Here is a 14,401-nt window from a genome sequence, read left to right on the forward strand (position 1 = left end):
GGTGACGGCGTGGAGTGCGTGGGGGGAGGGGGGGGAGTTGGCTTTGGAGACTCTGTACCGAGCCGGTTCCCCGCTCAGTCTAAAAAGGCCAACGAGAACAATGGCCTCCGTGCGCGCCGCCGGGCGAGAGAGAGAGAGCGGATGCACGGTATCGGATGATGTGCTCGTGTTGCACAAGTCACCGTGACATCAATAGAGAAGGAGCTCGCCCCGCATCTTTTTACCTAAAGCACGGAGAGATTTGTTGAATCCGATACCCCCGATGACCACTTATGGAGCCACCGGGGGCCGCCTGTTTGGAGCCGGTGTATTTAAGGGGGCTGCTTTTTCCATTTACACACACACACACACACACACACACACCAGGACAAAGAAGAGAGCACGGTCACTTTCTGGACCGTCGTCTTTTCCTCCTGTGCACACACTCAGTCTTTCGGGAGCCAGAAACAAGGTTTTTATTTTATCTTCCCAGAGGGACGGGGTGAATGTGGTTGCTCCATTGTTGGGGAGGAAAAGGTCAAAGCTCCCCCCGGTGGACGGGGAGACAGACGCAGGAGGACCCACGAGAGGACTGGGGGGGGGGGGGGGGACATCTTGTCACAGTGACGAGACAGACAGAGATCATGCTTGCCCTCGCCTATCCTCCGACCTGTCGCACCCCCCTTTCGCGTATAGTCCATTTCTTTTTACTTCCAATAAAGAATAAAATCCTTTTGCCGATAAAAGTCGACGGCGTCCTAAACGTGTGACGGGGGGGGGGGGGATCTCTGATGAACCTGTCATCAGATGCAGGACTCCCATTTTTCCGTCCACCCGATATCAAATGCTGATAGCGAAGAAGAAGAAAAAATAGAAATCTGACAGTTCTCTTTTTACAAGGGGCCTTTTTCCTCTGACAGCTTGACAGTGTGCCGTCCTCAAGACTGAAGGTGTCTGTCTGTCTGCCTGCCTGCCTGCCTGCCTGTCTACCTGCCTGTCTACCTGCCTGTCTGGCCGTCTCGGTCCTTGATTAGCAACCACTGCAGCTGCGCGGCCCGGAGTGGAAAGCCTTAATTCGGCCCACATGGCGCCCGGCTCATCCAGACCCTGGTGCAGTGGCTCCTGGTAAGCACACACACACACACACACACACACACACACACACACGCTGCTTCCACACACACACTGAAAAAGTTTCCGTATTTCATCTGAAGGAAAAATAAAATGCTTGATCCCCCCCGACAGAGGATTTGTTTATGATGTTAGTGTTTCTGAAAAGAAAAAGAAAAGATGACTCATAGAAAGTAATCTAACCAGACGAGCTATGAACGTACTCCTTTGGAAAGCTGCATTCGCACTTCGCCACTTAACCCCTCACATAAAGAAAAAGGAGGGACGTGTGCAACAGACTCCCGCATTCGCATTAAAATTCGAGTCACACCCCCCCCCCCCCCCAAAAAAGAAAAGAAGGTTTCACACGACGGCTCACGGGTAATGAATTAAAAGCGACGGCGGTTGAAATCAAGTCCGCTCCTCATCAATCAGAGCGCTTCGCGAATGCAACATTTTTTTTTTTTTTTAAAACGCGGTTTGGTTTCCGACGACAACGCTGCAGTAGCGGCTAATAAATCAAATCGCACGGAAAAAGCCGCGTGTGAGTGAAGATTGTTTACCTTCCCCCGTTCCTCGGGGGAAGATAAAAAGAAAAAAAAAGGTTAGTGTTTGAGGAGGAGGACGTGTACTTTTTGAATTTCAAGTTTAAAATGTCAGGAATAGAAAGAAAACAACACAATCTTCCTTGTTTGATCGATGTCGTACTATTAAAACGTGCGGGATGACGCAATCGGATTGGGATTATCGTCAATTTGTGTTCATCTGTATGAAAAGAAATAAAAAGTAACAAGAGGCGCGCTTCAAGCTGCCCCCCCGCCCCCGTTCAGATCCGGTGATGTCAGCGTCCTCCGGTCGGTTCATTAGCGTGCAACTTTTTTTGATAGTTAAATCGGTTTGAGTGATTTTTATCAAGGAAGAAGAAGAAGCTCCTTAAAATGTTAATAGTACAGTCAAATAAATATCTTTGTGCTTTGTGGATGAATCAAGACATGTGAGGAGGTCATCTCGGGGCTTTGGGAAACAAATCAAATCAAAATGACATCCAATGAAAGCAAAAAGAAGAAAGAGAAAGGAGAGAGCTGTTCTTTCTTTCTTTCTTTCTTTCTTTCTTTCTTTCCTTCTTGTGTGAGGGAGTCAGAATGAGGCCGTGACACCTGCTGTTCTGTGGCTGCCGTGTTGTGTCGGCCGCAGCGTGCGGTCGGCTTCAATCCATTGGCCGGCTGACCCGCCGCAAAATCAATGACGGGCAACACACGAGGTGTGATTTGGTTTCAAGACCAGCTCTATGGATTCGGCGCCCTCATTTCTTACACTTGTTTCTTCCACTCAGACCAGGCACATTCTGTATGTATTTACTGTATGCAACACTGAGGAAAGGAGTGAAAAATACATTAAATAAACGTCTGCCAGCTGTGCTCGGCCCTGCCGGTGAATATGCGCTTTAAATGGACTCCCAGCAGCAGGTATTATAGATTATAAGATCAAAACAGCTGGAGGCGTCGCAGCCAAAGCGATGCGGTTTGTTTGAATATATAGAACTTAAAGTAGGTATCAAAACGCACCCATCAGCGGTTGTAATTCTGTACGACTTCCTACTCTCGTCCTCGCCACGTGAAGTAAGCTGAAGGAAGGGATTTCAAACAATGGCACCTTCCAAAGACCACGATCAGTCAAGGATCTTCTTATAATCACTTCAGGATCTCTTGAAATCTACCGCGTTGAACTTGTAGGTCGGAAAACGTGCAACAGGAGAAATGAACGCGCGGTGGGATTGCGCCGTTATTGGGTTCGTGGCACTCCGAGAATGTCGTATTAAAAAAAGAATTAGACCGAGGCAAAGGAAATGTTCCAGGAGGGCTAGACACTTATTTTCGAGTAGCACGAGATACAAACGTTTAAACCCCCATAAAATCCTTTTCCCAACGACCGCCCATTGGGCTGCACACACAGCTGACCCGGCACGGATCTGTCACACAACCTTTTAGAAAAGCACTTTGCGGCGGTGCGCTCGCGTAACCCCGGTTAACAGCGCTCACTCTTTAGCCGTCAGTCAGCGGCAAGAAGATCGTGTGATGTTTGCCGGCGGCGATGACACCAATTAGACAAGTGCTATTTCAAAGGGGGGGGGGGGGGGGGGGGGGCAGTACAAGCATTAACGAAGCTTTAAAAAAAAAAAAGGTGTCTGAAAAGGGTACCTGTTGTTTTAGTTTCTTACAACACACACACACACACACACACACAGGAGACGGTGTCGGTTTAGAGATTTTACAGTCATATTGATTTTGATAGAGAAATATATTCAGCTGGTTCCACCGTCTTCACGTCTCTGCACAGCTATAATTACATTTTAATATGACGGTGAGAAAAAGACGTGTAAAAGTCCTGAAATTCATAACAAAAAAAATGAGGAGTGCAAGCTCTAAATTAACTGTCGTCCTCTGTTCCGTGTGGTTAGCGTTACATCGGGACGGACGACGCGGCCAGATGGTACTTTTAAAAAAAAAAACTCTTAGCCTGATCATTAAAGATGAGGGGGTGTCGATCAATACCGGCCCGGTCGGGTTTTTCTAGTGTAGCCGCGGAGAGCGAGCGCAGAGACACCCGTCCATCAGACGCTCGTGGCTCCCAAACAGCTTTCATCGAAATATGACAGAAAAGAGAGAGAGAGAGAGAGAGAAGATGGCTCGGAAAAAAAAGACAACGTAAAAAATAAAAAAAAGACAGCTCTGCATGAGACTATTGGCTCTTGAAGCCCAGACTCTGGGTATTTTCCCTGTCAGAGGAGAGGCGAAGCAGGAAAAAAAGGTAAAAACCCCTGAATAAAGCTAACGGAGAGAGGCGTATTTATCTGTGCGTGTACATTCCCACGTATACTGTACCTTTAAAAAAGAAAAAAACACACCCACGTGCGAAGGACAGGCACCTAATCGCTCTGGCAGCCATTGAACGGCGACAATGGCCACGCTGGGAGACGGCGAGACTTCCGTCGGGTGATCTGTGTGAATTATTCGGGCCGGCGAGGTTGCCGACGCGCTGCCAGAGCAGATTTACCGGTGCGGTCAGCGCATTCAGCACGGTGTCTAATGATGTGCACACTCATGGGCTAAATCACCGGAGCATTGTTTACCTCTCAGGGTGCAGAGGGACCCCACGGAGAGCAAGGTGCCGGGAGCAAAAAAAAGACACAAGACGGATCTGCCCGAAACTTCAAATTAAAGCAAATGATCGGGGTAGTGAGGAGCTGAATGGTATCCATGGAAGCAGAGGCTCAAAATGTATAACTTAAAAAATATATATATATATTTTTCGGTTAAGGCCCCGCCCCTCTCTCTCTTCACACGCTGCTGACAGCCAGACAGCTAGCGAGCAAATCCCCAGGCGAAGGGGGGGGGGGGGTGCACAGACTGTATCGGCTACACAAATATGACGACAAATTATAAACACACAGACAGTCAAATATTGCCATTTCTGTCTCATTAAAAGTTGCTTTCAAAAACATTTTGTCTGAAAAGGAAGGAATGTGCAGCCGGTATTACTCAGAGCTTATATAACGATGTGGTCCTTTTTGTTGTTGTTTTTTTTTTTTGCGGGGGGGGTGTTGTTTGCTCGTTAAGAAAAAGGCGCATCCTCGAGCCATCACGTTTCAGCCACCGTCAGAGGTCATTTACATAATGAAAGGAGGAAAAAGTGCCAAGGAGGCCAAGGAGGCAAGAGGACCGTTTGGCAGGGAGGGGAAGTGAAGATGGAAGGAAGACGGTTTGGCAAGAAAAAGAAGGCGCTGGACGGAGAGAGAGAGAGGCAGGACTGGAGTGAGGGATAAGGAGAGAGAGAGAGAGAGAGAGAGAGAGAGAGAGAGAAAAAAATGGGAGCTGAGAACTGGAAGACAGAAGCGAGTTGGCGAAGCTGGAAAAAGCTTCAAAAGCGTGCCCGAAAGTTGGAGATTATGCACAGCTGGGGAGTCTTTACAGATTAAAGAGGTGACACGGGGAGAGAGAGAGAGAGAGAGAGAGAGAGAGAGAGAGAGAGAGAGAGAGAGACCAGAAGAAGAAGGTGGTGTCGATGGCGTCCGTGTGGACGGGGGTGGGGGTGGGGGGGGTGGGGCTCTTACCTTGGCGGACGCCGAAGCCACCGATCCTGCCGCCGGGATGCCTCCTCGCTTGACCGCCGCGTCGCCGCTCGACGTCGTCACGGCAACTGTGACCGGGTTGGGGAGGAGGGAGGGGATGACTGGGAGGGGAAGGAGCCCCGGGCGGTTGTTGCCGTTGACGACGGCAGAGGCACAGCTGTGATTGGCTCCGCCGTTGTGGAGGCCGGACGGACGGATGTTGTTGTCCCTCCGCTCCCAGGGTCCCCGGTAGTCCCTCTCAAAGCGGTGGTGGTGGCGTGACATCACTTCCTCTTCCTCTCAGAGGGCACAACGGGGGCGGGCCTGCAGGAGGTGGAAACGGAGAGGGTGGAGGTGAGCTTGGAATTTGTTTAAATGTAGATGAAAAAAAGCCAAGCAGGTCTATACAACAACAACAACAACAACAACATCATGGAGGAGCTACATCTGTAAACGCCGGGCAGCGACGATCGACCAATCAGGTGAAGGCGACGAGCGCCACCGTGGAAACGGGGTACGGCCTCTCGGTGAAGTTGTTCCTGAGATGAATGGGGGTCCCGACGTTGCGGTGGAGACCCCCATTCATCTGGCTAGATAAATACCGACGCAATTACAGCTCATCTCATACATCTAATGGCTGGTTAATTCAATCAGATTGCCCTTGAATTGCATTTGAGAGTTATCCTCCCCCCCCCCCCGAGCACAGCGGGGCCAAGAGGCGAGGTGAGCTGGAATTACATCAGTATGGGCGCACGGCGCTATTGTGGCGCACGAGGCGGCGTATCACTCCATATTATATCGTAAATCAAAGCGGCGCGGGATCTGAGAAGGGGAAATCCATTCACTTCGCCGGAAAAAAGGCATGTCGCACTTCCCAAAGCCCTCGATGACAGAACAAATAAATAAATAGCAGCCTCAGAACCAGGTTCTGCAAGCCCCCCCCTCCCCCCTCCCCCTCCCATGCAAAGACCCCGCCCCCCCCCGATTTGTAAGGAGAGAATGACAGCGGATGATAGGTCTTTATTCTTCACGCAGCCTCTTGAAATGCCAGCCTCTCCGTCTATGTGTGCGTGTGTGTGTGTGTGTGTGTGTGTGTGCATATACACACACTACAAGCAGTGTGTACATCGTTTTTGAGGGATGTTATGAGAACACACGTGTCGAAACAACTCCAACTGTGGCCCGGTGGAGTTTGCAGTGTTGGGAAGTGAAAGCTCCTCTCAAGAGGCTTCGGGAGGAGCACCGGCCCCTCATTTACCCGCTAGACCACTCACTCCTTCCTCCTTTGTCTCCGGTCTCCGAGCTACCTTCTTTTCTTTATACCTACCCCCCCCCATGTCATTTATTTCTCTCTCTCACAAGGTCTGCTCTGTCCAAATACAGCAAGAGAACACTCTCACGCTCCTTTTTCTCTCGCTCGCTCTGTAAATAACCTTCCTCCCTTTTCCGCAGCGACCCCTTCCAACAACCGCAAAATGTCCAGAAGAATAAGCTTCGTATTATCTCTAAAAGAGAGCGAGAGAGAGAGAGAGAGAGAGACAAGGTGCTGGTCCGCTGGAACAATAGCAGAGTTATAGTGCCGGCTAATATTCTCTTATCACACGAGCTTCCACGCCTCCGCTGAGAAAGAAGAGGGCAGGCTGCAAAAATTCCTGCACATCAAAACAGAATGAGGACCGAAAAAAGAATATAATAATAATAAATGAGAAAAGGAACATTATCTCCATAATAGTCAGAATTGCGGGCAGAGTGCAATTTGTATTCAGAATTCTGTGCAAAAGAATCCTTTTCAGATGTTCAAGAGGGTGCATGCCATTTATTGTGGCTGCGCTCGGTCTAGACTGTCGTGATTAACCGCAACATGAAAATAGCTTTTCTCTTTTTCTTCTTTGGTCTTCTTGTAAACCTGCAGGAACAAACAGCGGAGAACAAATCCATTAGCTCGAGCAGGAAAGAAGGTATTCAACCGAGTTGGAGAGAGAGAGAGATGACCTTCAGCCCGGCTGCAACACACACACAGACACACACACACACACACACACCGGAGGGAAAGTGAGCAAAGTGCACGAGAGATACTCCATCAAGGGCGACATGGAGGGCTATTAATACATGGAGGGTTATTAAACTGAATATATTTGAGTCGTGGACAAAACAAGACATTCGATGATGTCATCTCGGGCTTTGAGAAGCACCACGTTTCACCTTTTTATAGACCGAGCGACTAATCGATTAAACAGTGAAATGATGGACAATGAAAGTAATTGTTAGTCGCAGCCATGTTTGACTTTGATTCCATTATTCAGTCTAGTTTGTAATAAAGTGGATAAGACCTTCGGAGAGCAAATGGAAGAATGTGTGAGTATATCTTGTAAAAAGGTTCACTTATATACCTTTACGTGGGCGCTAATGTTCAACGAGTATCCATAATGTTTACGAGTCAAGTTCTCGTAAACATAAACGCTTGAATATGTAGTTGAAGTCGTTTCTCTGATCCGCTGCTGTTGAGTAAAGTAACCAAAGCAACGGTCGGGAGTTTAAAATGAGTCCAAAACCAACGTCCACTGTCAAAGCCGTGGTCTGGACCAGTAGAGTCATTGATGGGAACGTTTTGGGCTCTTCCATTGGATGAATGTCAGGGCACTTCATCATATTGATGCAGAAATCATTTAAAATGGGTAACGTTAGAGACTTAAACCAATATGTGTGTTTTGAGTGAATTGTTATTACGTTTGTTTAATTTTATTTGTTTATTTATTTAATATATATATATATATATTTATATTTATATATATATAAATGTGTATATATATAAATTATATATATATATATATAAATAAATGTATATATATATATATATATATATATATATATATAAAAAAATGTATATATAAAAATAAATATATAAAAATATATAAATGTATTTATATAATGTATATTTGGAATGATTATAGCTGACTAAGCTAGGGTTGTATTGTTATAACACAGATTTTGTTCATACACTTTTGTTATGACAACAGGAGAAGTTACTGTGCATGAGGTCAAAAGGTTACCGAGCAACGTGGTGCACAGTTAGATAGTGAAGTCCGCACATTTTCCCGGGAACAGGGCATTGACCCTCGTGCAATGTTTTATGTATAACAATAAATATACACAAAAAAGTGTGTGTTGTTTTGAGGAGTTTACACAAACAACAAATGTTGTTTTCTATCTAAAAAAGGAGGAGCCTCTCACATTCACTCCCTTTCCCCGAGTGGCAGTCCCACAATCTTGGCACCGCATTTCATTTCGGTCACGAGCCTTCCGGGTGAAATTCCCGTCACCGTGGCACTGAGCGAATCGGTATGTTGCCGTGCAACCGGAGGCAGGGTACCGCCCCCCCCCCCTCCGCGGCGGAGACAAATCCCACTACATCTCTGGTCCTCGGCGAACAGCGGGATTTAAGCTACTAATTACACACTCTTAAATTCCACTCGCCCGCTTGTTTCTGCGACTCCTTTAACGATTCTCTTGCTCCCTCTCTGTCTGTGTCTGTCTGTGTGTGTGTGTGTGTGTGTGTGTGTGTGTGTGTGTGTGTAACCACTTCACCTCGAGGCCGAGGCGATGTAAAAACAGAAATGTCGCTCTCTCTCCGAGGTGCCGGTGGAAACCGACACCCCCGGACACACCTGTGGACTCCTGCCAGACGGGATAAACGCTTTGAAAAGAGTCACATCTACAACGAAAAGGGCGAAGCTCGCCGACAACGACTCGCCGACAACGACTCGCCGACAACGACTCGCCCCGCTGGCTCTCCACGTCCAATGCAGCCGCCGCGAGGCCCCCGGACGGAGCGACCGGGGGGGGGGCCCCCGCAGAGACGATAAGCCAAGCCTCTTTTCATAAGAAAACAAAAACTAATGACGGCATTCCAGTCGGAGCCTTCGGCAATTAACGAGGCTCTTCAGCTCCCGCAATCCTATCGGCGCGTTAATAATAATCATAATCTCACCTGAAGGTATCGAGACTTTCCCACGCCGAATACTCAGAAAATAACAGCTCGAGAAAACAGAGAATCGTTTGCAGGGGAGATGAAAATCTAAACAAACCATTAAGATCACTAATCCCCCAGCAAGCGTCAATAGCAACAGAACGAAGAAGAAGAAGAAACAGAACAGGGGAGAAAAAAAGAGAAAGAGAAGTTGGTGAGAAAAATACAGTCAGCAATCAAACCTAACGAGCTGACTGACTGGAATACCCATTGAGCTGTCAGTCATGTCGGGAGTTAGAAGCTGTTGGAGGAGGCAGAGAGTGTGTGTGTGTGTGTGTGTGTGTGTGTGTGTGTGTGTGTGTGTGTGTGTGTGTGTTTTCTCGACTATCATCTATTCTAGCATGTCGAAAAAATTGCAGCGAGCGTGCGATGTTTCTACGAGACAGAAAAGAAGAGACGGGTTTGTGGGTTTGAAAAGAGACGCGGCTCAGGAGTACAAGCGTGTTTATGGTGCAAGGCCGTGACCTCCGCCGTGACCTCCGCGATGTTCCTACATTGCCCCCCTCCCCCCCTCCCTCTCCCATCAGGCGTGTCCGATAACTCCGGCATGCGGCGGGGTGTTTATTAGCCAAAAAGGAAAAGTTATCTGGCAGGTGGGAACGTGAGAGGCACGCCCCCAAAGAACAGCATCTGTCACTCCGAGGCGTCGCGCGGCGTGTCGGAGTGCGTGCTTGTGTGTGCGTGTCGGAGTGCGTGCTTGTGTGTGCGTGTCGGAGTGCGTGCGTGCGTGCGTGTCGGAGTGCGTGCACGTGACAGAGCTGCGTTAACAAAGCCATGTGGGAATACGCAGGGAGCCGCAGATAAGACTCGAGGAAAGAAGGAGCTCAACAGATGGACAGAACGTGGCAGCGCGAGCCGGAGAGAGCAAATGAAATAAAACCAGCAGTAAGTGCGTGCATGTGCGTGTGTGTGTGCGCGTGCAGCCTGAAATAGAGAGGAGGGTGCGATCAGGGTGGGTTTGCGTGTCACACTTCTGTTCCTGGGTGTGATGTTTGCTTTGCTGGCACATTCTGCTTGGCTTTTAATAGCCCCCCCCCCCCCCCCCCCCCCCCCCTCCCTTTCCCCCTTTACTCCCCCAGCTAGTCTGATGCCGGATCCTCGCCCAAGACGAAGGGCTCCGATTTCCAATCCGCAGCAGTGTTTACTTCTATTGACCCGGAGACACACACACAAAGAGCCACCTGCTACACACTCGCTGCTAATGACCAATCCGCCCATCGGCGAGGACGGTGAGACCGATGTCCAAGGAGAGGACGGGGGGGGGGGGGGGGGAGGGGGGGGGGGGGGGGTTAGGGAGGACGGGGGGGGCTGTAACTTTAGGAGATATCGCTGTAGACGAGCTGCCCCGTGGGAGACGAGCACCGACGCCGAGCATCGACACTCTCTAACTGTCACAGGCGCGCACACACCCGGTTGCAGTCGCACACCATAAATGTGCTGACAGTTCCTCCGGGACAACAAAGGGTGTTCGTCGTGATATTTAAATAATGGGAGAGACTGTTGGTACAAGAATAGCCCGGAGCAAACGCCTGCTCCAGTCCCAGGCTCTTTTAAAAATCCTCCTCCACCAGATGATGATGGTACCTTCACTTACACACACACACACTTGCACAAACAGGCGCATTAATTAAGCAATGCGGCGTCACACTAAAACACGGTTAACCGCATGGCACAGAGTACACGGTAATAAATGCTTTTCTTTATTTAGAGACGTTGTTTCCTATTGATTGATGAAGCAAACGGATCTGCCAGAAACGGAGCGCAGGGCTCCCTGGGTATTTTTAAACTTTCCCCTCATCTTCAGGACGCGATACTGAGGAAGCCAAATTGATGTTGCAGAAAATTGAAAGAGGGGGGAGGGGTGGGGTGTGGGCGGGGACGCATAAGAACAACAGAGCAGAAGCCAGAGGAAAGGCAAACACAGGGAAGGAAATAATGGAGTCTATCGCATAGGGCTGTGTGTGTGTGTGTGTGTGTGTGTGTGTGTGTGTGTGTGTGTGTGTGTGTGTGTGCGTGCGTTGCAGGAAGTGAAAAAGCCATCTTCAGGGACGAGAAGCGGAGATGAATGCGGCTACCTGCTGGCCTGGAAACCAACGAGCCCCGTCGTCGGGATTGATTCTCAGCATTAACGGGTCCAATTAATACCCGGCGGTTTGAAGGGGGAATTAGTACTTTGCAACAACTCGTGCACCTCATTAGTGGTCTGAGTGGAATCCAGAGACGTATCGTAAAAAAAAAAAACACACACACATAGGGCGTCTCAAAAGAAAAGCCCCACCAGCTTAGGCGCCATTAAAGCCCATAAATAGCTTCCGTCTTAGCACATGATTAGAGGCACGTAGAGGCCGGTTTGACGACCGGGAGGCATTTGAACCGCGGGGCAGTCGCCAGTCACTCAGTGCAGATCTGAATCCGGCACCTCGCATTTCCCTTATCTCGTCCGCCTATTAGGGTTTTTTTTTTCCAGAGGAGACGATGGCACTTTGCGCATTAATCTGACACTTTGATGGATGAAACACCGGTGGGTGACATGCTCAGACTGCCTCATTGTGCCGGAGACGGACGCATTCCACCTCATCGGTGTCTTCTCTATTTGATAAAGCACACGGGCGAAAAGGCCAGATCGTTCAAAAGCGGATACACAAAAGGGGGAAGGGAGGGGGGGGGGGGGCATCCAGCGCGTTAGGTAGACGGAGGGGGAAAAGAGGAGATGAGGCCGAGGGGTTGTGTTTTCTTAAGAGTAAGATATATTGCATTTACCTGCACCACTGACAGCAAAACGTCCCCATAAGCGCAATTCTGTTAGCGCAGCGATATTAAGTCAAACTGTGTGTGTGTGTAGTGTGTGTGTGGGGGGGGGGAGGGCTTCCAAGCTGCTGTAGTCTGAACAAACTGGCTGCGGCTTCACTTCTGCATGATGAAAAGCAGCATGGGACGACCAGCTTTTCGCTGGCATGCCGGTGACAGACGGGGGATGACCGCGGGCGCCGTGAAATGTTGCAGCGGGCCTCGAGTCGGTGACGCCCCGCCGGCGTTTGGTGCTCGGCATGCGATGAGCCCGAGGAACAGAGGGGGGCCACCGCCACCTCCACACGCCGCACGCCGCTCAGTTAATTAAAAGGCAGACTTTTCAACAAAACGCCACATTATCGCAACGGCAAGACACAAAGCCGGAGTAAGACCCCGGGGTGTGTGTGTGTGTGTGTGTGTGTGTGTGTGTCCGGCCTTTCTGCATGTCTTCTCTACGCTGTGTGGGAGCAGCGGATTTCAAGACGCCAATCACGCCTGTGTATGCGTGTGTGTGTGTGTGTGTGTATTCTCTGTGGCCCGTGGCAGCTGTCGCCTTTTCTCTCCCCGCTGCATCCTTTCTGCAAATTTCTCTGTTCTCTAAATAAAAAAACCAACAACAACGACATCAAAACAAACAGCTCTCACTGCTGATGTCACAAACACATTGCAAGGCAGCACATGCACGCACACACGCACACACACACACACACACACAGCAGTATGAACAAACAAAAAAACATTATTGCAACTGCTGGGACACACGTGTGTTAATCTATCAACATGCACGTGGTCACGTGTGAGAGTGTGTGTGCGTGTGTGCGTGTGTGCGTGTGTGTGCGTGTGTGTGCGTGTGCAGCTCCGCTCGCAGGGACACACGAGGCAACCGCGAGAATAGCGACTTAATTATCTAAAAGACTGCGGCGGAGATTACCGAGGGCGGCGAGCATCCATCTCTTTCAACACCGCCGGCTCAGAGTGCACGGCCGAGCGGAGAGATCAGGAGATACACACACATCAATAACGGAGACGGCAATGAGGGAGTGTGTGTGTGTGTGTGTGTGGGGGGGGGGGGGGCGAAGAAGGAAAAAAAAAAAAGAGGCCGGGAGAATTAAAAAACGAGAGCACGGGGCGGTGAGCCGGTGTGGAGGGGAGGAGCGAGAGGAGTGGACCCGGTGACAGTGATTTACAGTTGGCGAGCCCGCTGACCTTCACTGGCGTGGCGTTTCGGTTGCATCCTCAGCTACTGAGTGTGTGCCGGCAGCGGGGATCACGACATCCTCCCCGCTCCGTCGCCATGGAGATGGCCCCTGCACGTCTTCGATTTTTTTTTTTTTTGTTGCTCTTACCTCGGGGGCTGGATTGCATCCTGATCCCCTTCACCCCCCACTACAAGAGCCCTCCAGCAAGATATTAAACTGCTGGAGAGGCCCAGTGCTGCTGGTTGACCCTGAACCTCAAGCCACAGAGCGAAGGGATTTGAATAAAGTATACTGTTTAAGAAAATAATAAGAAATATTCATACACGTGAGCATTCATGTGAAGCACCGTCCAATATTCTGGCACGGAAAAGACAGACTGGAAAAAAAACTCACTGGTTTGAATCCGGGAGTGGACCCGACTGCACCCACTGAACAAGATGCACTGTACTGCAACTTCCCCAAGTCATGCCTAGTTGTCTCTCTTATCTCGGCTCCATCCGGGGGGGGGGGGGGTCAAGGCCAGCCGGTGATGCATTGCTTGGCTTGAAGTGAGAATAAATGGGCGGAGGACCCAGGTCCTCTGGGTGAGGGATAGCGTGCCTCTACACCTCCGCACAGTAACAAGCTGGCTGAACCATCAGGTTTCCTTTTTTATTATATTATTACTATATTTGATTATGTTGGAGGTACGGAGAGTTATTTTGTTCTCCCCCCCTTGAGTCGTGGCTCTCCCTTCACAACATCGGGGAGAGGAAGAAAAAAAAAATAGAATAATTTGAAAACATGCAGAGTCACATTAAGATAAGCGGGTGTACTTAACGGCACCTTTAAGAGATTAGAGTCAAAACGGCACTAAACGAAGGAAATATCTAATAAATCAAAAGGCCCATGTCTCCCTCTTAGAAGAGTCTATTACGTTAAAGAGAAAGTAAAACGGAGTTCAGGTGTGCAACCGCACCGAATTCCCAACTCGGTGAGCTCCAACGCGCTCTGGCAGCATTATATTCATACATGCTTTTTATGTACAAACATTCCTACACACACACACACACACACTGGACCGCTCCGTCTCCCAGATTAAGACCAAGCCATCTGCTCTCGAGCCCCCCCCCCCCCCCCTCGTCACCACCGACGGCTGCTGTGTGTCCAGGGCCGGCGAGCCCTAAAAAATACCCCCCTTCCCCTCCT

The 14,401-nt window shown here is 49.6% G+C and overlaps 1 protein-coding gene across 1 annotated transcript in view; it reads right to left on the minus strand.

Annotated features, from left to right (window-relative positions):
* LOC117727561 (kelch-like protein 29) overlaps window positions 1-5,482 on the minus strand; it is a 112,293-nt gene extending 106,811 nt beyond the window's left edge. The window contains exon 1 of the mRNA XM_034527934.1: window positions 5,201-5,482. Within this exon, the coding sequence (XP_034383825.1) occupies window positions 5,201-5,482 (282 nt within the window). The remainder of the gene's footprint in view (window positions 1-5,200) is intronic.
* Window positions 5,483-14,401: the final 8,919 nt, after the last annotated feature.

The sequence above is a fragment of the Cyclopterus lumpus genome, chromosome 24, assembly GCF_009769545.1.
Source record: "Cyclopterus lumpus isolate fCycLum1 chromosome 24, fCycLum1.pri, whole genome shotgun sequence".
Taxonomy (NCBI): Eukaryota; Metazoa; Chordata; class Actinopteri; order Perciformes; family Cyclopteridae; genus Cyclopterus; species Cyclopterus lumpus.